The following is a 22,702-nucleotide window of genomic DNA, read 5'->3' as shown; positions in this document are numbered from 1 at the left end:
CATGTTTGTGTTTGCCATTCATTCTGCCTGTATTGGGACAGCCAATACAAACACACGCCCAAGCACGTGGGGCGGCTCGAACGTTTTGCAAAGGCCTAAAAAAGAAACCTAAAAAAAACCGCATTAACTAAGCGGCTGCATTAGTTCCCGTGTGTGTCCCGAGTCTTCGGTGCATATCTAAGTGCGTTATGAATGCACGGCACCTGTACAGGTGCACGCACTATAATCTAATGCTTCTTCAGCGCGGCTCGGCTCACCTTTACAGGTGCACAGCTAACTCGCAGCACACACAAACACCATAATAAACCCCGCTGCTATGCAGTACACAGACACACACGGCAGTTACTCTGTCATTAAACTGGCCTGGCTCCTGTTGTGTAATCTCTCTCTCCTCCTACTCTTCTCTGGCTCCTCTCTCTCTCCTCCTCCTCGTCATGATGCACGCGGTTGTAACTCTGTGATGACACCCGGGAATGTTGTTCTTAAAATCCATCTGTGCGGACCTCTGAACGCGACACCTCTCCGATGTGTGGTGTGGTGTGTTTTCTCTCTCCAGGTACAGCAACCCCGGTTATCATCCTCCCCCACAAGAAACAAAGCGCTGCTTACCGATTGAGTTGGTCGCACATACCGATACAGCAAGAACCCTCCTGAATTTTTTTTTGGAAGACTTAGCAACGCTTGCCGGGGTAAATAATAACTCTAACCATCTCCTTACACTGTGATGCACGAGCCGGCAAAAAGCGCGCGTACACCACCACCACCAATTTATACAGCCTAGCGTCGGGCACCAGATTTGGAGAGGCGTTCGTCCAACGGTGGAGAGAAGATGACCTCGTGCGTAACGCGCACGCGGTCATCGCGGAGGTGTGAGGTTACACGCGGCGGGGTGCTGCGCGACACGCAGACATGCAATTAGTTTTTTTTCTCTGAATGACATCACCCCACAACCTTCCTCCTCCCTCCCTCCCTGCCTCCCTCCCCCAACAACCCCTGGCCGGAACTCGGCAGTGCAAACGCGAAAGTTTGTGCCCGCGATGCGATGGCCCCGTACGATTTGCGAACGAAGCACTGAGAGATTCCGCGTGCACACGCAGAACTCGCTATGGAGGTGACTCATTATGGAGTCTTGTTTAAAACAACTGCAATGTGCTCATTGGTTTTTTTTTCGGTAAAGTCACGTATGTAGAAATACAATAAAATTATATTAAAGCAAAAAAACAATCACGCCGTTTCGATGTTTTTTTTGTTTTAATATAATTTTATTGTATTTCAATCATGACGTTTCGATGTTTGTATTTCAATCACGACGTTTCGATGTTTTTTTGTTTTAATATAATTTTATTGTATTTCTACATACGTGACTTTACCGAAAAAAACCAATGAGTAATTTTATGCAGTCACGAAAGCTTTAATACTTTATTAACTGCAATGTGCCTAGCGACCGGTAAGATTGGATGACCATTATTTTAAGCCACTCGCTTGCGGAAATGACTCATTGTTGAGTCTTGTTTAAAATAACTGCAACGCGTCTAATGACGAGTCGATGGATTATCATTATTTGAAGCCGGAGTTCTGCGGATGTCTTCATACAGCAGTAGATTGGTCATGATTGGGGGGGGGAATGATGATGAGACTATTGGGTAATAAAAAGTACAGCATGCAGACGTAAACGCAGGAACGTGGTAATGTGTAGCAATAAAAAAGGGACATTTCCCGAAACGTCACCCATTGTTTTATGGCAAGACTTATTGACCGAATGAGTTGAACTTTTGTTATCTCTGCTTGTGCACCACCGCTCAAGCTGGCAATCTTCGTAGCGTTGAAAATTTGAGATTTCAAAAAAAAATAATCAGGCAACAGCTCAAAAGCACTTGCATTTCATATTAGTTTTCCGAATCGTAAACCAAAAAGCCAATTAAACATATTAACCGCCAATGAATAGTTATATTTTTTTGTATTTAATAAACAGCAAGTGTAACACTGTTGCGCTTGTGAAGCTTCATCATTCAGAAGAAATCTGACACAAGCCTGAGCCTGCAAAACAGCTGTGGCCAGTTAAAGGCGATACGCATTCTTTGCCGATTCCCGTAATGGGAGATTTTTTTAAAAATAAAAAGTCCATTGCCCAACTCAACATTGAACATCATTACGGTAGAGTTATTCCTATCCCATTTCAGGACGGTGATAGATGTCGATTTGTTGTTGGGAAGGCCTTCATCCAGCAGTGGATTGATCACGGCTGATGCTTATGATTTTCACGACTGGCAGGCGTGGTTGCATCGGTTATCAACAGCCACCACAGTTGGGTTTCCATGGCAGCAGATTCTTCTGGGCATTGATTCACCGACAATAATCATATATGATGATAGGTTACACACTTAAAAGCCAAGAGCAAGTCTCCAAGGCCGGATAACACGGCGGCGAGTTCACTCAGATGGTCTGCACCTGAGCAAACATCACAACCACTAATAATGACTCTGTCGCTGCTGTAGCAGCGATCGTTTGAAGCGATTTGTGTGTCGGGTCCTGACCCCCTAACTCACCACAGCAAGGGATGGACAAACATCCATCATCATCAGTCATACTCAATCTACTGCTGGATGAAAGCAGCCCCCCTCCCACCACCACCACCACCAACCTCTCCCCTCCACACCAAGCCGGTCACCACCTCTCACGGCCCTGCCTGCACACGAAGCTCATTCCATCGCTCCATCTCCTCGGTGCACGGATCCACCTCTCGGCAGCGTTCCATTCCTTGGCTGCCACTCCTGCCATTATCTCCTCCACCCATCCCTTCTGCTTCTTCTAAGGACAGATTCCTTTCCAAGGCCACTCACCTCTCTCGCTGTTTCTCTGCAGCGTGAAATCCCATTAACCTGCGCGTGTTCTGCGTTCCATTCACTTTCTGCTTCTCAATGCAATCGCCGCGACTCACAAAAAGCCCTCACTACAATGCGCTATGACACGAGCGCTTTACAGGAAAGACACACGACCGAGTCTCGAGGTTGATGAGCAGGAGAGTCTCTTTCTCTTCCTCTTGAGAAGTTTGGCCGATTCTGTGTGTGTGTTTTTTTTAAAAGGAGTATTTTGCATACAGCAGGAAATAGGTGAAACCGCCCCCCCCCCCACGCAATCCGAGGCGATTCTGCCGCCGGTCGAAATGTTTGCAGGTAGCAGGCACATCATTGCACACGTACACACATTCACGTTACTCGAATACTGCAACTCTTACCACCCACAGTACTTCTGAGTAGTTTCAGCCGACTAGCAATTGTAAGCCTACTCCAGAAACTCCCCCCACCCCCCACTCAGCCACACATACACACCACACACACACACCACATACACGCGTGTTCACCCAGCACATGTCAAAGTGAACACGCGTGCGTCCGCATCTATCCTCGCACTGCTCCCACTCTGGAATTCTCCCTCGCCCGCTCCCCTCCCCTCCTGCACCCACGCTTCCCCTCTCTTGTCGCTGGCCGCTTAGGCGCGTTTGGATACTCCGCGCCTGCGCCCTGCAATCTCCGGTGTTTGTGTTGGGAGGTAGGCAGGTGAGAGCCAGCGACTCATCGACTGCTACCAGGTACCCACACAACTCTTGCACAATACTTGCAGCGTGCACACGCGCGCCTCCCCACTCCTCCCAAGCCCCAGGTGTGTGCCAGCCAGCAGGGCGCACCGACGGCTCACGCGTGCGAGCACACACCGTCGTGCACACACCGCCGTGCACACACCGTCGTGCACACACCGCCGTGCACACACCGTCGTGCACACACCGCCGTGCACACACCGTCGTGCACACACCGCCGTGCACACACCGTCGTGCACACACCGCCGTGCACACACCGTCGTGCACACACCGCCGTGCACACACCGTCGTGCACACACCGCCGTGCACACACCGCCGTGCACACACCGTCGTGCACACACCGCCGTGCACACACCGTCGTGCACACACCACCGTGCACACACCGTCGTGCACACACCGTCGTGCGCGCACGCCACAAACCTCGGCCACCCACCTGCTGCCAGGTCTCCTCCAGCGACGGCATCGCAGAGAAATATCCCGTGTCGTGCACCACCTGGAGCTCGTGGAAGATGCTGTAGCTGGGCAGCACGTCCATAGCAGCAGACGCGGCACGGACCTCGCCACCAACCTCCTCCGACGTCACCTGGCCGCCCACCAACCCCTATTTACCTCTTCCGTCTGATGGACGTCACACGTCCCCAAAACCCACCTCTCTCCCAACTTCTCTCTCGCTTCCTAGCTAAGCGGCGGGGGGGTCGCGAGGCGTCAAAAATCTGCAGGCGGTGGTGCAAGGGAGGAAGGCACACTGGGAGAATGGTCTCGAAGAGCCGCTGACGGAAACGCCGCTCGAGCGGCTTGCAGATCGACTCGGCTGCAACCCCATGCGATTGAATGAGACTGTCGCTAGCGAGCTTGCCTGCGTGCGCCACCTCGTTTATATTTCTGTTTTGGGTTTGTGCGTAAGAGCAGAGTTCGTACGCTCATACCCCCCACCCACCACTCTCGTTCCCTCCTCTCTCCAGCCCCCAAACACCTCCTCCATCCATCCCACCCCCCCACATCACCTCTTACCACCAAACTTCCACCCTCCCCTACCGTCCTCCTCCCCCCACCAAATAAACCCATACAGCCTCCCCCCACCACCACCACCAACTCGCACCCTCCACAGCCACGAGCGGGGTGATGTCATCGCATTGGCAGCGCAACTTTTTGCAAACAAACGACGGCGGCGGCCCCCATTGGCTGAGGCGGCGTCGTCACGTGGCCGTGGATGGGGCGGGCAGCAGGCGCTATTAATAGCGGCGCTATAAAAGAGAGGCGAGAAGTGGCGCGCGCGCGCGTGCGGTGACGGCGACGACGACGAGCAGAGCTGATCGCGATCATGATGATGAACACAATTGCCTGTACGGCAAGACCCAATTATCCGCACGCTCGACCGCCCGGCAAGCGATGTAGCGTCGTCACGTCATCAGCCACGGTCGATCCACCGTTGGATGAAGCCCTCCTTCCCAATGCCGACGTTGTCGCGCAGCTGTTACAATGATGTGTACTCAAGCCCCTCTGTCGATCAGCTGCTTAGATGAAGGCCCTACTCCCGTTGTCAGTCATGGTGGTGGGGGGGGGTGACCATACTTCACCATGCCGGTCAGTGCGGGTTGGTGTTATGACACCGATGTTATGGCTGCAACCGGGAGTTTGGTGTTGCAATGCGCGGACCGCTGCAACCACGATCTCAACGAGTACTAACTATATCGACATATACTCCTACTGAGGATATGTTGAGGGTAGTATGTGCATGTGGAAAACAGGCGACCGCGCGGCACGCTTCGCATGTCAAGACGTCACCATTCTTCAGCGAATTGCACGGCCTGCTAAGAGGGCCGAGATTGAGGCTGTGTACACTGATGGCTTTAAACTAATTGGTTTAAACTCATTGATTACCCAGTGATTGTACGCGCATTGTCTCGGCTGTGGCAGGGCACGTGCTTCTAGTTAATTTGTGTCCCAAGATTTATTTGTTTTTCCAATTGTACAAACAAAAAAAGCACACGCGTTTATTAATTTAAGCCAGTGCCCTAATGTGGACCATTACTGCCTACTGACTTCCACGACAAACATAACAGGAAATGCGGAGTTTGATTATGATTTGTTTAACCCATTCATTGCCGATCAACTTATTGCAGAAAGGTCCATTTATACATTAATAGATACTCCACCGACGTAACGCTCCTCGACTTTATCCTACTTTCCAACGGGATCCTGGATGGTGCCAGGCCGAGTATATCTGGCTCAAGAATATCTTACACTGAACCTTAACATGCTGAACGTATTTCGAGTTATTTATATATATGAATTCCTGGAGACGTTTGTGAGGCTTTCGAAAGATAAATGTAAATTTCTCAATTATTACAGCCCCATATATTAAGTGGGGTACCTATAAATGCATCACCCTTACGCGTGATATATTGCATTGTGTCACTCGCGAATGGGATTATTATTTTCTTCCAGCATTTAGCAGAAGAGCATGCGTTACAATGTGGGTTCTTCAGCAAACAACGCGTGATGACTGAACGGGCTGAGCCATGTGGAATCTCTGGGCCAATGGGCGCTAACTTCTCTTTCATCTAGCCGCTACAGTGTATTGGAATTTACTAGAAACCTACTCAGGCACCCCTGACCGCCTCCCCCTTGATTTTCCGTGTTGCCTTGGTGACCACGATGGTGTACATTGCGGTTTGTGATTAAACAACAACCGACTCACAATTTTACGAATTATTTGCTGCTGCTGCTGCGTTGGCAGTTGGGTAACACAAACGCATTTTAAGGAGAGAAAAAAAACCCGCAATGCATTCGTCCATAGCACTGTGTGTGTGACGTATGTGGCCTTAAATATCAATATATCCACAAAATAGGAGACATTTTGGGCAATGGCCCTTCTTCACAGGGCATATAAAAGTTTTTTTTTAATTTCGGGGGCACTCAAGTGCAGAAGGCGTGGGCGGTGTAGTTTGATCTCCCTGGCTATCTGCTGACACGTCAACGTCGCTATCATCGCCGTCATATTTTGAACGCTGCGCATCTACGAAGTCAACTTCTGAGCATGCCATCCGTGTAAAAAGGGACGCGTGTGATTTCAGATCTCGAAGTCAATAAACAACTGCAGTGTATTAATATGTACGTTGCTCAGCGTGGTAGCAATTTCTTTTTGCATCCCAAAAATATTGTACGTGAATTGCATTTCACGCTGGAAACCCAACAGAGCGTGAGAGGAACATTCTAACCAGGACTTCATGTCGCACTGAATGTTTTCCCCGCGTTCCTGCTTGGCTGAAGTAGTTCGGCACTGGCCTGGCTCCAGCTCCCCTCTTGGAGTGGAAGGGGGGGGGGCAGTTGAGCTGTTGTGGGGGGAGGGGGGCACCATAGCAGTGACTCACAGTGACTCACAGTGAATCAGAGTGAATCACAGTGACTCACAGTGAATCACAGTGGCTCACAGTGAATCACTGTGATTCACAGTGACTCACAGTGATTCACAGTGACTCACAGTGATTCACAGTGACTCACAGTGATTCACAGTGACTCACACTGACCTCACCAAGAGCCGGTGGCCGCCGTGTACGGTAACAGGCACGTGGCGAGTAGTCACAGCCGTCGCAGGAGGGTATTCTGGATGTGGTGTACTGGGTGTGCGACACATTTTCCGGGTCACTGATAGACCCAGCTGAATTTAAGCCCGGGGCGTAAAGCGTATACAGTAGAGGCCACGAGGTAGTGTTTTACTACCGTTCATAGTGCACAGTGGATTTGTTTTGAAAAGACGACGTCATTGAAAAGACAAAAACTTGCGGGGGGCCTATAATAATTTGAGAAAACGTTTAATAAAATTCACGAGGTTTTTTTGTCCAAACAAGGCAACAAGGCCGAGCACGTTTTGTAAACGGGCCAATTTCGAGCTCCGAGGGCTCGGCCACGTTTGGAACACGGACATTAACCAAGTGTCGTGGGGCAATCTGCCCTGTGTGAAAACAAATACCATATACAACTTATTCGTGGTATTACACAGACTTTGGGCATCACCGCATAAGGCTACTTTGGATGCATGCTGATTAAAGCAACACTCAAATATAATTCACGACTGACATGGACTTTGCATTTAACCGCACGCCGTGAGTTGTTAAGCGTCTTCCGGAAAAAAAAGCAATGAATGTGGCTATTTATAAAAAAAACGATTGGTGGGTTTCAACTCAGAAAATAAAAAAAGTTAAACTGTTGCCTATGCCGGCGATCAGTTTACCTGGCGCACACCTTGGTCGATAATCAGGTGACTTTACTGTTGCGACTCATTGAATCTTCTCGTTTTTCACTCTCCTGTATCTGTGGGTTCCAACAAGTGCTCAGGTCCCCCCGCCCGCTCAAGCTGACCTGTCCGCATCGCCTGCCCCGGTTCGGCGTGACCTCGCTCAAATGGACCCCTCCAGTGGAATTCAAACGACGAGAATAACACGCGTGCTCGTGTTCGTTCATCGTCACATTCACCAGCCGCGATCTGTCCACTGCTGGATTAAAGCCTCCTCAAGTGGTTGCCATCTCCCATGGCCTTGTCATGCAACACCGCATCTGGCTCCAGCACACGAGCTGGTTTCATTGCTCCGTTTCCTCGGTGGACGTGCTCTCGAAGCGCGTCCTCTCTTTTTGGCTGCCGTTCCGTCATTAGCCTTGACCGTCGGTCATCGTCCCTCCCAGCGACATTTCCTGCCGAAGTCCCTCCTAATTTCACCTCGCTGATCTCGTCAAGGGAGCGTCAACCATCACGCAAACTCCGGTCATCCTCGTAGCAGCGGCTTTTGGCTAACCGTTGAAAAAAGACGGTCACCGCATCGCACACTTTCTTCTGCTGCCGTCTGGAACTCTCCTCATTCCGATATTAGGAAGCCACTAGAACGATGCACTTTTAAATTTAAATTGGAAACTAATTTCTTTAGAACTGCTTTTTGTGTTTAGTTTGTTGTCCTTCCCCCACACCTCCAATTAGCACGGTTGGCTACGTGCGGTGCGAAATAAGTTCAACGTACATACATTCCTCTCCTTTAGGTTACTAGCTTACTAGCTGAAGACCCTCAAGATTATAATTAATCTAAATGAGGGGTCCAAGTCACGAGAGCGACTCATGCCTGATACCCCTCTTGTGAACTCGGGACAAATGGGGTCAAGCCGCTCGTTGACACTCCAGGCCTTCAACGGTGCAGAACAACAATTTCACAAAGCTCGCCACTCGCCAACAGTCGGTGGTCAACACCTCTAACCACAGAATTGTCAAAACGAAACAGAGCAGCGTGCCAAAATAGAACGCCTTCCGCAGAGAAAGGGCGATAGAATCGGCGTCAGGGTGCGGGTGCTCGATCGATTCCTACAAGCGGAGGACCACAAGAATCGTCGATGCCGCGGTGCTTGGTGAGGCCTTCGTCCCGGTAGTGGGACGGATTATGGCCGATCGTTACGAGACCATGAGACAATGGCGGTTCTGGCCACCGCAAAGCCTTGGCACCGCCATCGTTAAGCCTTTTCAGGTGGTGGACGCGGGGATGTGCTTGAGCGGGTTTGTTGTGGATGACTTGCCAGCGGAGCTCCCTATTTGGGGGCGGGTGGAAATGCTCTTATACATGAAGTAAAAAAAACACCCGGTCGTCAACGCGACCCCAACGCTTGGCAAGAGGAATTCTGAGTCACTGAGTGTGGAAGGATGTGGATAGGCAGTTTACAAGATGTACACGTGCCCTTTGACCTTCACAATGGTTTTTTTCCAACAGTTGGTTAATCTCTGTCACAACCATCAAACTTATTTTTCGCCGCTCCTGGACAAAGCGTTTCAGGTTAACGTGCAACGACTTAACTTTTTTGCATTCAAACTTGTAACGATGGAAAACTGGACCCGTGTGAGTTGTGACAACTCGCGCGCAAGATGCTCTATTCCAACCGCAGTGTAATTGGAGTAAGTGGAATATATTGTGTCATTTAGAGAAGGAAGACGCACATACGTTCATGATCTCTTCTGGTTTGAAGATTTACCAGCGAGCTGACAGAAGTAGTGTTTGACTTTAGTGCTACGGTTAGGGTTGTGCAATGACTAGCGTTCGCAATGTATGCATTTATAGTCTAATAAAGTTTGTCGGTCATTGCGTATGCAGTAGGTCACCACTGGGAAGGATATTGAAATGTTCATGTCAGATACAACACACCACAGAGAAGAGGACAGTGCCATAAAAAATATAGCCCGTACCAATGCATCAATTTCCCACTTTGGTGCTTTTTCTGCAATATTTTGCTGGTCTTTTCTTGGATTTTCTGTTTGCACAAAGTCACATAGTCACTTTAAGTTGTGTTCTTGTTTTTGTTTGTTTGTTGCGGTTGCACCTGATTCAAGAGCCGAATGGCTCACAGGGCTATACCAAATAAATTAAACTGAAAATAAATTAAACTGAAAACTAAAACCAAACAAATGAAACTGAAAACTAAAACCAAATAAATGAAACTGAAAACTAAAACCAAATAAATTCAACTGAAAACTAAAACCAAATAAATTCAACTGAAAACTAAAACCAAATAAATGAAACTGAAAACTAAAACCAAATAAATTCAACTGAAAACTAAAACCAAACAAATGAAACTGAAAACTAAAACCAAATAAATTCAACTGAAAACTAAAACCAAACAAATGAAACTGAAAACTAAAACCAAATAAATTCAACTGAAAACTAAAACCAAATAAATGAAACTGAAAACTAAAACCAAATAAATGAAACTAAAACCAAATAAATGAAACTAAAACCAAATAAATGAAACTGAAAACTAAAACCAAATAAATGAAACTGAAAACTAAAACCAAATAAATTAAACTGAAAACTTCAACCAACTAAATGAAACTGAAAACTAAAACCAAATAAATGAAACTGAAAATTAAAACCAAATAAATAAAACTGAAAACTTCAACCAACTAAATGAAACTGAAAACTAAAACCAAATAAATGAAACTGAAAACTAAAACTAAATAAATGAAACTGAAAACTAAAAACAAATAAATGAAACTGAAAACTAAAACCAAATAAATGAAACTGAAAATTTAAACCAAATAAAGAAAACCGAAAACTTCAACCAACTAAATGAAACTGAAAACTAAAACTAAATAAATGAAACTGAAAACTAAAAACAAATAAGCGAAACTGAAAACTAAAACTTTAGAACCAATTCTTGCGCAACCCATGCACAGCGCACGGTGCGTGTGATGATGCATGATTCTTTATTTGTGTACGTTGTCGTATGTGTTGTAGCCGCACGGTCTCCACAGTGGCCACAAACAGAGTCGATTCTTCAATTGAATCACGACCCCCGAATTGTGACAATTCATCACCCTCATCATGGGACCTCCTTTGCCAGTACCAAAATATGAGAAGAGGTTTTCCCCTTTTTTCTGGCAACAAAACAGCTGTGTTAAGATGTTAAAACACCAAACGGTAACCTTTTACAATGAGTCATGTCTACATTAACCACAATACTTGTGGTCAGAATGCAAACAAAAACGTACTCTGATAATATATGCATTATTTGGCAAAGGAGGTCCCATGATGTAGATGCTCACCCCGAGCCCTCATTACTCTGATAGTGGAATTGCCTTTGTGATGTGTGCGCCTTTTGGCGTCCTCTGGTCTAACACCGTTTGAGACGAGGCTCAAAAGAAAGCTGTCTCTGGTGTGGACCAATCAGTTTCAAAAACAATGCATACATTATCAGAGGATGTTTTTTGTTTGCATTCTGACCACAAGTATTGTGGTTAATGAAGACATGATTCCTTGTAAAAGGTTTCAGTTTGGTGTTTTAACATCTTAACACCTGTTTTGTTGCCAGATAAAAGGGGAAAACCTATTCTCAAATTCATCACCCTGTAAGGAAAGCCCATTCGTTACGTGCCTATTACAATTAACATTTAAATTATTTATACACGTTGAACTCACAGTAATAAAATAAATAAAATTTTCGAGTTTTTTGTTGTTCAGTCCACTACTGGATGAATGGCCTCGACACGCCTTTGTCGGGGGTTGACTGACCATACTTCACCTCGCTGGCCAGTGCAGGTCGGGAATGACGTTCGGTGCCAGGATCGGTTCAGGTATCACTCGCAACCGAAGAATAAGAAGACCGATGTTTGCTATAGACAGGAAACAACTAAGGTCATTGGTTTCATAGCAGAGTATGCTAACCACGTGACCAGTCTACCCTGAGCATGCTGTATCTAGTTTCTTAATAATACCAAAAATCATTCGCATCAAGCAATTGGCTTCGTGCGATTGGCATCAGCCTTTGGTGCAAGATGGAATAGGGTGGCTCCCCTATCCAATTTTCACCACTTTTCATGACCCGGGCAACCTCGCAGCAGCGGCTTTTGGCTGGCCATCGAACAAAGACGGTGGTCACCGCATCGCGCGTTTTTGGATGCGCTTCTGCGGCCGTCTGGAACGCTCTTCCTTCCGATATTAGAAAGCCACTGGAGCTATGCACTTTTACATCTAGATTGAAAACTCATTTCTTTAGAACTGCTTTTTGTGTTTAGTTTGTTGTCCTTCCCCCGCACCTCCGATTAGCACGATTGGCTACGTATGGTGCAAAAGAAGTTCAACGTACATACGACCCGGCGCCAGTGCCCCTTGATCCATGCCGTGTGCCCCGTTGCAAATGCACCGCCTGCTCACTCGTTCACAACACCGCTGGCTTCAAGGCAATCCATCATCTTCCACGTCTGTTTCCATGAGGTGGACATATTCTAGACACCATCACGCCAGCGACAGGATTATCTGCGTGTGTGCTGCTTGTTGCAGTATTCAAAAAGCCTCCGGTGGAATGCGACCTCTCGCCACGCCGCTGCTGGTACCACGGCACTCGCGAAGGTGGTTCTGGAGATGTCCTCTTTGGCATGCAAGACAAGAGCTTCATGACAGCTTGATAAGATGGGAGCCGATTAGATGGTGGCCCCTGACAGAGGCAGAGCTGATAGCAGGGGACGATGAAAGGATCGCTGTGGGAAGGACTTTGAAGTGTCTCTCCATAATTCACTTGACTTAAGGGCCTGTTTTTAAATAGTTCAATAGTCACAGTTAACGTCGTTAGAGTGTTTACACTGTGGTGATTTTCACTCACGTTCCGACGGGGCCGTTAAAGGGTACATTACCACGAGGATGATGTCAAATAACATCTTACAGTTTTGAAAAAAAATTTAATATTGGATTTGACTTCAAGGAAAAGCTAATTATTTACATGTCCCAGTCACAAATAAAAGTATATCTTACCACTCTCCCATGGCGACTGTTGCCGTCAACTTCACTCCCTTGAGTCCTCTACCCATGTTGAGGGCTCGGTCTACCAGACACCAGCTGTTCCAAGTCCTCCACTTTACTTTGTTCAACCACCACAACAACCACCACCACCAGACTGCAAGGTCACGGCGCCTCTCTTTCTGCTTCGTTCCTCGCTTTGCTCAATTTTGGAATTCCGTCCCATCGCCTCGTTTTCAAAGTTCGTATAACCTGTCTCAGTCCAAGAAATGTATTCACTATTATCTATTGCGCCTTCAATGGCACTGGTTGTTGCTGGCTGCTTGGCAATTTGGGCTCTGGGCCTGTGCCCAGCCACCATGCTTTGGAAACATATGTACAGTACTTTTGTCTTTATAATAATTTACACCATAAAATCACGAGCAGAGGTCATGAACAGAGCCACATTCTCCAATAGTAGCTCCCAGACTCAGTCCCTTTTTAAAAATTTAATTCCAGTAAATTGTATTGCCACATGTCCACACACAAAAATACTTTTTTTGCGAAACGAACCATTGCAATGGTTTTATCAAAATTCTACAGACACAGCGAAGAGAGAGAGAGAAAACAATCGTGGAGGTCAGGCAACGCTATCTGCTGCACCAGTTGACTGAATGGAAACTAATTGAAAAGGGCCATTGTGTGTGAGATGTTTGTCTGTAATCATTCACCGCTGGGGACTCCATCAATACTCAGTGCCCAGAGCGCCCTCCCCGCAAGTGTGAAAGGTGAGATATTTCTTCTTGAGGTGTGGTTCTTGTTGCTGCTGCTAACTCTGGTGCGTGTGGCACCCAGAGGGGAAAATTTTACGTTGAATTAGACATCACAAATATAGGCCATATTGGACATAGCTAGCCTCCCCATATCTAGCTCTCTATGGCTATATAATAATTAACGTACAGCCCTTTCTCAATCCATTGACGGATGAAGGCTTCCCCATGTTCTGTTAGTCATGTACAGGGAGGGGTCAGCAACCTGCCGCTCCGGAGCCGCGTGTGGCTCTTTCTAAGGACTGCAGTGCGGCTCTTGAAATTCGAAAAACAAAAGTCTCTTCTTGATATTTTGTTTGCCGACCCGTGATCATGGAAGTCCAGTTCACCGTGTAAGTCTAGTTTACCATGGAAGTCCACTTTACCATGGGATTCCAGTTTACCATGGGCAGGGATCGGCAACCTGCGGCTCCAGAGCTGTATGTGGCTCATCAAGGGCTGTTTCGTGGCATTATTTATTCAGGACCACCGTCGCGTATTCACCACAGCGCATTGCCACAGTGCATTAAAATATTGTTTTTATTTACCGAATATCAAAAAAATGGCTCTTGCTATATTGGTTGCCAATACCCTGGTCATGTGGATTGTGTGTTGACCCTACTTCACCACCGCTGGTCAATGCGGATTGGTGGGTGGGGGGGAGCATCCAGGACTGGTTGAGATACTACTTGCTACTGATGGTAATCTTTATCGCTGCAGAAATTGAACTCAGCTCCACTTGGATTCGAAGCGCAGTGCGCCGACCACTGGGCCAGCGCTCCATCCCTTTGTGTAAGGAAGCGCTAATCACATGCTCAGCATCTCGACAGTAAATTCGTGTGTTCAAGCCACCACCAATGGGATGCTGTTTCACAATGCATTCATTGTGAATTTAAATGCATACCGATCTTCTGAAGTCACTGTCTGCAATTGCATAGCTGTTGCATTCTTTTCATTTTTTTTGTTTTGAGAATCCATCACTTGAGACACCCAACTTGAACATAAACAAAAACTGCCACAGTAAACACCACCGCGTGTACCTACGCACGTGAGAGTACGCGCGGTGGCAATGAGTGTGCCTACTGGATGGCAGGGTATCCCGCTAGAGTGTAAATGGATCGATCTCCTGACGTGGCACTTGAAACAATAGTCCAAGTTTCTCATATTACTCCCCCCCCCCCCAGCTCGATCCACGCAGCAGTATAAATGGTTGCACCACAGTCAGTCGGTTGTGGTGGGGTAAATTGTGGGTACTCCAACCTTTTTCTGAGATGTCCGGCCAATGTTGCAGCATAAACCAACGCATCCTATAGAGGGGCTCTGTAGAGCTCCCTCTAGCCGAGACCCCTCTGCCAGCAGTGGCGTGAGTCAGCAATTGAAGGGCTCTGCCTTTGTCTCTTTGCTAAATGGCAGAAGGCTCAACTGGTTGTTACAGCCCATGACGAAGCAGGCACAGGCCAGTGAGACTGAAGACTCGTATCATTCCATCTGGTGTACAAGGAAAAAGGAAGTTTTTTTTAAACAATGCATGTTTGCTCTGCACTTGACAAACATTACGATATAAGCGATCAATAACTGTGCATAAGTCACCAAATATCTGCAACAGATTAAAGGAGAACTGCATTTTGGGTCGAAAAACAAACATTGGATTAAACTGGGTATCCAATTGTCCAATATCACATTTTATTAAGGGTTTTTTTATATTTTAGCTCCAAGTCCATGTAAGATCGATAACCCCAAAAGTCCCTTGGCTGCAAATTATGCGTTGACTGCAGTGGTGAAGGAAGGTGAAAGGCCACGTCGAAAGAGAGACGCAGTTGAGTGGATATATTTGTGTTGCGCAAACTGGGCAACGGACCAGTTTGCAGAAAGTTAATAGCTTCTACAATTAATTAACCCGATGATACGAGATTAAATTATGAAGACGCTGAGATATCTTGAGATAGATAACCCATGGTCAACCCGCTGTTGGACAAATGCTTCTCCATGCCGCGTCAGTCATGGGGGTTCTTTGACCATACTTGGGGCCCCACGGTGGCTAGGAGATGTTAACTACCTCGCCTGTTATACAGGAGGCCGTAGGTTCGATCACGACCCTGACGCCTGCTGTATGTTTGGAGTTTGCGGTGTCTCTCTCCCCGTGGTCGCGTGGATTTTTGTCCGGGTCCTCCGGTTTTTCCCTCCACATTTAGAAACGTGCGTTTAGAGTATTTGGCTGCGATACATTTCCACGTGAAAAGCCACTTCGTTGAACTATCGTTTGTGGGCAGATCGCTTCTCAAAAATAACTTTATAGCTCAGTGGGCCTTACCTGGTAATAAAACTTCACCGTGCTGGTCAGTTTAGGTTGCTGAAGGAAAGTGTCCAGTTCACAGTTCAGATATTTACTTTCCACTGCTGTTAGCGGTGGCAAGTTACCACGTGTTGTTCGGCACGATGCCCGACGTTTCGCTCCACGTGCTGGGAGCTTATTCAGGAATTGAATTGGACTGACGTGAAGAAAGGGAGGCCACGCCGTGCCGGTCATCGACGAGGTTGCGTTGTGTGTGTGTTCCTCCATCAGCAAACGAATTCAGTTCCTGCAGAAGCTCCGAGCGCGTGAAACGAAACGTCGGACATCGCGCCGGTGGTACAACATCGCGTGGTTGGAACCCGAATAAACATCGGAGATTGCAACAACAAAAAACCCAATTCCCCGTTTCAACTCTCCGGTCCGGATCTGCGTGCGCGTGGTGGCTCGCCAGGACGTGGTCCGAACAGCAGCAGCAGCAGCAGGAATGTTTGGGAGGCCCCTCGGGGCTGCCTGCCTGGGGGAGTCGCCTGGCAAAGTTGCCGAGGGGCAATGTTGGGGGGGGGGGGTTGCAATGCTTGTCACAGGGTACAATTAATCTTAGACACATTCCGTTTTGCACATTCTCAGCATTCCCCCCGGGCGAACACAGAGAGATGTGTACAGAGATGAGGACGTGAACCTCCTCGTTAGTTTCAGCGATTCCCCCCCAAACTCCCCCCACCCCCACCACCAAATGGTGGGGTTACACTTCCACAGCTTCCACAACTTACACAACTTACACAGCTTCCACAGACGTCGACAACTCACAGATTACGAGGCGGACGATAATGGCGGATGAGACATGCGGCCAAGGCAACTTTTCACACGGGGGTGTGCGCTGTATTTTAATAGCATTGCCCATTTGCAGTTACTCCAAAAATGCTGCCGACTGATGAATTGTCACGCATGCGTTAGCCTAACATACTCGACTCAATGGAATGAGATGGAATTTGACTGATACGGCGTGTTTACTGCGTTGCGCAAAATGCTGGTATGTAGTGATTGGAATTTCTCAATGAGTACTCCAACGCATTGGCCCAAGATGTGTACTTCCACTTCATCATAGCAAAGACGCTTTTCTTGCGACCAGTAAATCGGCATTCTGAGCAGCAGAGATGGTAAAAAAACATCTATTCTGGTGGCAATATTTGACAACACTGTACTTTTCAGAAAATAATTATAACCCAATGTCGTTGAGTGCATGTTTCATTAATTACAAGTTGATGCCTGGATACTTGAGGTAATAAAACATGTTTCGTAAATTACTTTGCTTTGGTGTGTAGGATGGCGTTAACATGACAGAGTGCTGAAGCTGTGCGGTTTAATAAGGTAACGTCTGAACTCCACATCACGTTTATCATCTCCACTCCCAACAACACCAGCAGCAGGCCTTATTTATGTGCTTCTGGATGAATACCGATTCAAAAATAACAATAATAATCAACTCATGAAAGGATCTCAGCGGTCGAGGTTGAGCGTTATGATATTGAGTAGATAACGGTCATTGACGTGACCGCCTGCTGCCCTAAGATAATGTTTGCAATGTTTATACGTTATAGAACGTGCCAGGTGATGTTAGAGAGCACGCAGGTAAAATAAAAAAAACATCGGGCGGAATAAAAAAATGCATCAACCAACGTCGTTTTGTAAAACCGAACGATGTGCGCAGATCGAATCAGATGTGTAAGAATATATGTTTTCCCAAGTTGTAGATGTTGCACGCAATTGATTTCGCTCGACTTGTCCAGCCACGAGAGGCCGCTACACTGGGTCGTCTACAGCGGCGTTCTTCATTGCACGGCCCGCAGGCCACAGGCGGGCCCTCGGTGGCCTTTAGTGCGGCTCCCGACAATACATACAATGTGAAAACACCCCTCCCCCCACCATCATCATCGTGCTGCTGTCAAACCCCCCCCCACCCCTACAAATGTGTGGCTGCCCTCACACTGATGATGTCTTGTCGGTGACAGTGCACCACCGACCTCTCCTCTGAAACTTCGTGAAGAACACTGGTCTACACGATTGGTAAAAAAAAGAGGGAGTCGGTTCTTGAAACGAATCGTGACCATGCGTTGCAACAATTCGCTGAATCACGAGGGAGGCGTTCGGAGGGGGGCGGGGAGCGCAGAATAGTCGCCGCTTAATTATTCACTGAATTTTTTGTGTTGTTCGCCGATGGGTCGGGAGTTTGCACGCGACTCGTAGCCCACAGCCACAGCGAAAGGTATACTGAATGTTGTGTTCCGGCTATATGCATATTTTACACGTCAGACCCAGATGAATATTAAGTCCTGATTAGGTCCCCGAATGAAAACTATACCCGGAGTCTGACACCATATTAATATTCAGAACTGATTTGCTTTGGTCAGATTGCCGTACAAGTCAAATGTGTGTCGTAAACCCTCCTCCACCCGACACAATCAGTTAATTAAGTTTTCACGACGTAATGGACAAACATGCCAATTGATTACTTCTTAAGCATTTTAACAATCGCTCTCCGACACACTGGTGTGCAGAAGTAGGCATGAATTGGCACACTTTTCTTCACGTGAAAACTTGATTAATTAACTGCGTCGGGTGGAGGATGCATTAAAACACATTTTACATACGCGGTCTGACCCTGGGTGGGGGGGGGAAACAATTACGAGCTCTGATTTTGACAGAGCACCAATTTTTGTGAAAACGCAAGCATCGGAAAGTACTACTTTCTACACAGTTGCCACCGGCAGTGCAGGTAATTATTGCCGGGTTGCTGCACGATGTGCGTTGCAACAGCTGTCATCTTCATTTGAGGAAAGAAACCCATAATGACCGTGTAATCATAATGATGATGATGATGGCAGTGGAATGACGAGTCAGCTACGGATATTGCTCCGAATAGTTGTGAGTGTTCTCACCTTCCGCTTTAGAAAGTTTCGCAAACACGAATGATCTCATCTCTAGCTCAGAGATAGTGCGGTAGGCAATAAATGGAGAGATCAGCCCCATGAGGTCATGCACTCGATGAGCCAAACAGAACATGACCGAGGTATGCAAATACAGGGTAGGGTTACGACTCGCAGTCTCTGTGCATGTACACACACACACAAGCACGCGCGACGTGAATGAGATACAGCGCGTCCAATTTCTGCTTCATTGACTTATACATCACGTAGCAGGTGAGTTCAATAGTGATTGGTTTCCTTGAATTGTCACCGAGATGAGGGGAAAGGTCTCGACGTTTGGGCCCAATAATACTTCTTTAGGAAATGCGTCGTTTGACTTCGTGTAAGACTCTTGTGTTTTTACAGATCCTTTATCAAATACCAAAGATACCCCGTATAACCTTAACAGACTGTTGGGGTAAGTGCTGTTAGCGAGCACCTATAAAGGCCGGCACGGCACACGAGGGGTGGGTGGCCAGCATCATGCCGGGCCGCCGTTGTCTCCCCAGTGGCGGTGTTTACTACACACAGCACCAGGTACTAATTTGAGGCTGATTCGACCTAGGGGAGGCCCAGGACCGGTTCAGATAATCGTCACTGATGTTGGCCGTGAGCGGGAATCGAACTCGGACCGCCGGGTTCGTAGTGCAGCGCGTTAACAGCTGCACCACCGCTCTCCCCATCAAACAACACAAACACACACACACACCAAAACGTAAAACGCGTGTTGGTGAGAACATGTGGTTTTCGGGCCCGCACTTTTCTGGTTGGACTTTTCTCGTCATATTTACAGATATTTGAGATTCTTTACCCTTGCACAAAGTGGACGAAGGCTTCTCGATATGCCGGGTGGGTCACGGTGGGCAAGGGGGGTGACCATACTTACTTCCGGACGAGGGGTTTTTTTTTTGGACCATGTTTCACCACGATACGCAGTGCAAATTGGCGAAAGTGGCTGGAGTTACTGGACAAAAACAAAAGTCCCCGTTGGGGTTTGCTGCACGGTCATCGACTGCTCGCAACGCCGTTTTGTGCACGGTTGTCACCTGTCCAGTCGCTGTCCACAGGCTCAAATCTGCTTAGCTTCTGGGATCTCATGGGATCGGGCACATTTACAGGTGATTTTGGTCATTGGCTTAAAACGTATCTTCCTGGCTGTAGTGAACGAGTTCAGCATTGTAACTGTGAAGCATCCCGCACCTGCGATTAGCACGGTTGGCTACGTACGGTGCCAAAGAAGTTCAACGTGTTGGTAAAGTGGGTGGCGGTGTCGGGACAGGTTTAGAGATGAGCACTGATGTTAGCCGTGCCTAGGAGTCACACTCAAGGAGCCTAATCATTCATAAGTCAACATTTAAAAAGAAAATCGAATGTTAAATACGAGCCTTTAACAGCTAAGCCGATCTCAGAAGTTAAGCAGTGCCGATCCTGGATAGCGCTTATATGGGTGACAACTGTGCATGTGCCGATGCTACAGGTGCTGTTACATTTTATTTCGTATTCAATTTTTGTGGTTCGCTTACCTTTTCCTATACTTTGCGCTCCTATCGGGGTTTTTTTTTCGTATTTGTTATTGTAACTTTGTGACCCGCCCCTACTTGAGCATCTGCAACAACAACAACAAAAAGAGCTTCATGGCTCATCGGATTTCTCCTCCAGTCTGAACAAACATTCCGATTCTGCTCTACAGGCTGAAGTGGGGGCTACGTCTTCAAGCGGAGACGGCCAATGCGACATGAAACAAGAAGCCCAATCGGTGTCTCGATCCCTCTCTCTGCTCCAGCGTCTCAATGCGCCCCCAAGGCTTCCCGACCCCACCGAGACCAGCGCGTACGCCGTGACCCCCGCATGACACCGCGTTGATGTCGTTTGACAAGTGGAGGCAGTAAAGATGCATGTCGGTGCGTTGGACTTCTTTCGCACCGTACGTAGCCAGCCATGTCGACGCAAACGCGGGTCAGGAGTCGGGCTAGAAAGACCGCGGGTTGTTTTGCAGTTTTTTTTTAAAATATATATGGCTAGAAGGTACCGGAATTATGGTTGCCAACGGGCTGTTTGGTTTCTAAGGGAATCCGTACGATGCGTTGTCGAAATGATATTTCACAATAGACAAACACACTGCGCGATTATGACACCCTCCCAACCACCACCACACTGCACAGTTGGCTGGCCCTATACACCCACCAGTGTACGCTTGCCGCGTTCGCGGCACGGGTTCAACGCTGATATTGATGACAATGCTCTATTTGTAAAGCTTTAGCGGCAGAGCTTATTAAGTAATGCTTGAGCAATAGGTCTGAGTCAACATTCCGTTCAGAGTGGGGCATTCATCACTTGGCTTAGCTTTGATGGTCTGTTTGTTTATTATATATGCACTGCCATTGTCGCGGCTTTGTTTGAATTGCCAAGTTGGTCCCAGCCGTGTAGTATCGATAAGCAATCTCCAGGACACGATGCACTGGCATCGGGAATAGCGTGTGTGTGTGTGTGTGCGGTGTCTCAGTCAGTCGACCCGTGGCACCTGGGTCTGCCCCGTGACCTCCTGCCAGCGGGCGTTCGACACTTCACGTGGCCTCAGGGTGCACATAGCCTGGCACAAGCGTCGTGGTGACGTCACCGCCACTTAGTGGTGAATGGCGGTTGTTGTTGTTGTTGGTGTCAAGATCGGCCTCTGTGGAGGAGGCTCGTGAAGGACGCCGCTGCTGGGCAGTTGGAGGCAGTCGCCCTCCAGCAACAACGGAGGGCGGAGGAGCGACGCTCACAACCACGAGCGGAGCGCCGGGCGGTTAAAACACAGCACAGGTGGTGCATCGGCCAGTCATCTCGGGCTACCCATGGCACCTGGGTCTGTCCCGTGACCTCCTGCCAACGGGCGTTCGACACTTCACGTGGCCCTATAGTGCATCTATCCTGGCACAGGCGAACGTGGTGACGTCGCCGCCACTCCGTTGGCGAATGGCGGTTGTTGTTTTGGTTTAGTTTGAGCAGATAGGGAGCGGTAGTGTAGCGGTTTGATTCCCCGCTTACGACCCACCACCAGTGACGATTATATGAACCGATCCTGGGACTCCCCTAGGTTTACTCGGCCTCAAATGAGGACCTGGTGCGGTGTGTAGACATCGCCACTGGGGATACAAAGGCGGCCGGGCGTGGTGCTCGCCACCCACCGCCTCGTCTGCTGTGCCGGCCTTCATAGGTGCTCGCTAACAGCACTTGCCCCAACAGTCTTAAGGCTACACGGGCAGTGCCGGATTATCCTCGTAGCAAAAGTAGCTACATATGTAGTAGTAGCTACGGGCCCGCACTTTCAAGGGCCCCGCGCTAAATGCTTTCAAGCTATGCTATAAATTCCGGTTCAGTGATTCTGCACTTGCTCTATTACTATAGTACTATACTGCCTTCAACTTTTATGAACAACTGGGTGTTTAAGGTTAGCGATTTGTCGTATTATTTGGCTGTATAGCAAATGAAAATATACAATTACTTTACTATGCAAGTAAAAAAATTGGTGTTTTAATATTTGTGTGTTTTTTTTATTTAGGGCCCCTTTATAACATGCTACAGGCCCCGCACGAGCTTAATCACTGTTTATATTCAGTAAATATGGTAGGTCCCGATCATTATTTGTGCTTGCTAACTCCACTTGCATTTGTGTATTCGACACATTTCGTGTGTCTGTTGACATATACTGGCGGTTTTAATCATCACTGTCATCCCCTTGCCATGTTTCTTTCAACTGTGGTCTGTATAAAAGCAAATGTCGTCCTATACATCTTTCGTCAAATAAAACGTATTTCATCTTC

At 47.7% G+C, this 22,702-nt stretch overlaps 1 protein-coding gene and 1 long non-coding RNA gene across 3 annotated transcripts in view; one reads left to right on the top strand and one right to left on the bottom strand.

The window, feature by feature from the left end:
• The window catches only part of LOC116941060 (Krueppel-like factor 7), an 11,632-nt gene extending 7,130 nt beyond the window's left edge, over positions 1–4,502 (bottom strand). The window contains exon 1 of the mRNA XM_032951661.2: positions 4,029–4,502. Coding sequence (XP_032807552.1) covers positions 4,029–4,130 — 102 coding nt within the window. The 5' untranslated portion in view covers positions 4,131–4,502. The remainder of the gene's footprint in view (positions 1–4,028) is intronic.
• LOC116941061 (uncharacterized) lies at positions 3,307–22,702 on the top strand. 2 transcript variants are annotated; one of them, XR_004402635.2, is made up of 4 exons: positions 3,307–3,589; positions 14,364–14,435; positions 16,207–17,304; positions 20,590–22,702. It is a non-coding gene; the product is annotated as an uncharacterized LOC116941061 (long non-coding RNA). The 2 variants fall into 2 exon arrangements; XR_012941392.1 differs by lacking the exon at positions 3,307–3,589 and having other exon boundaries at positions 4,580–14,435.

The sequence above is a fragment of the Petromyzon marinus genome, chromosome 10 (genome assembly GCF_048934315.1).
Source record: "Petromyzon marinus isolate PM22_M1 ecotype Great Lakes invasive population chromosome 10, UKy_Petmar_22M1.pri1.0, whole genome shotgun sequence".
NCBI classification, from domain to species: Eukaryota; Metazoa; Chordata; class Hyperoartia; order Petromyzontiformes; family Petromyzontidae; genus Petromyzon; species Petromyzon marinus.
This window is presented reverse-complemented; position numbering and strand designations above follow the sequence as displayed.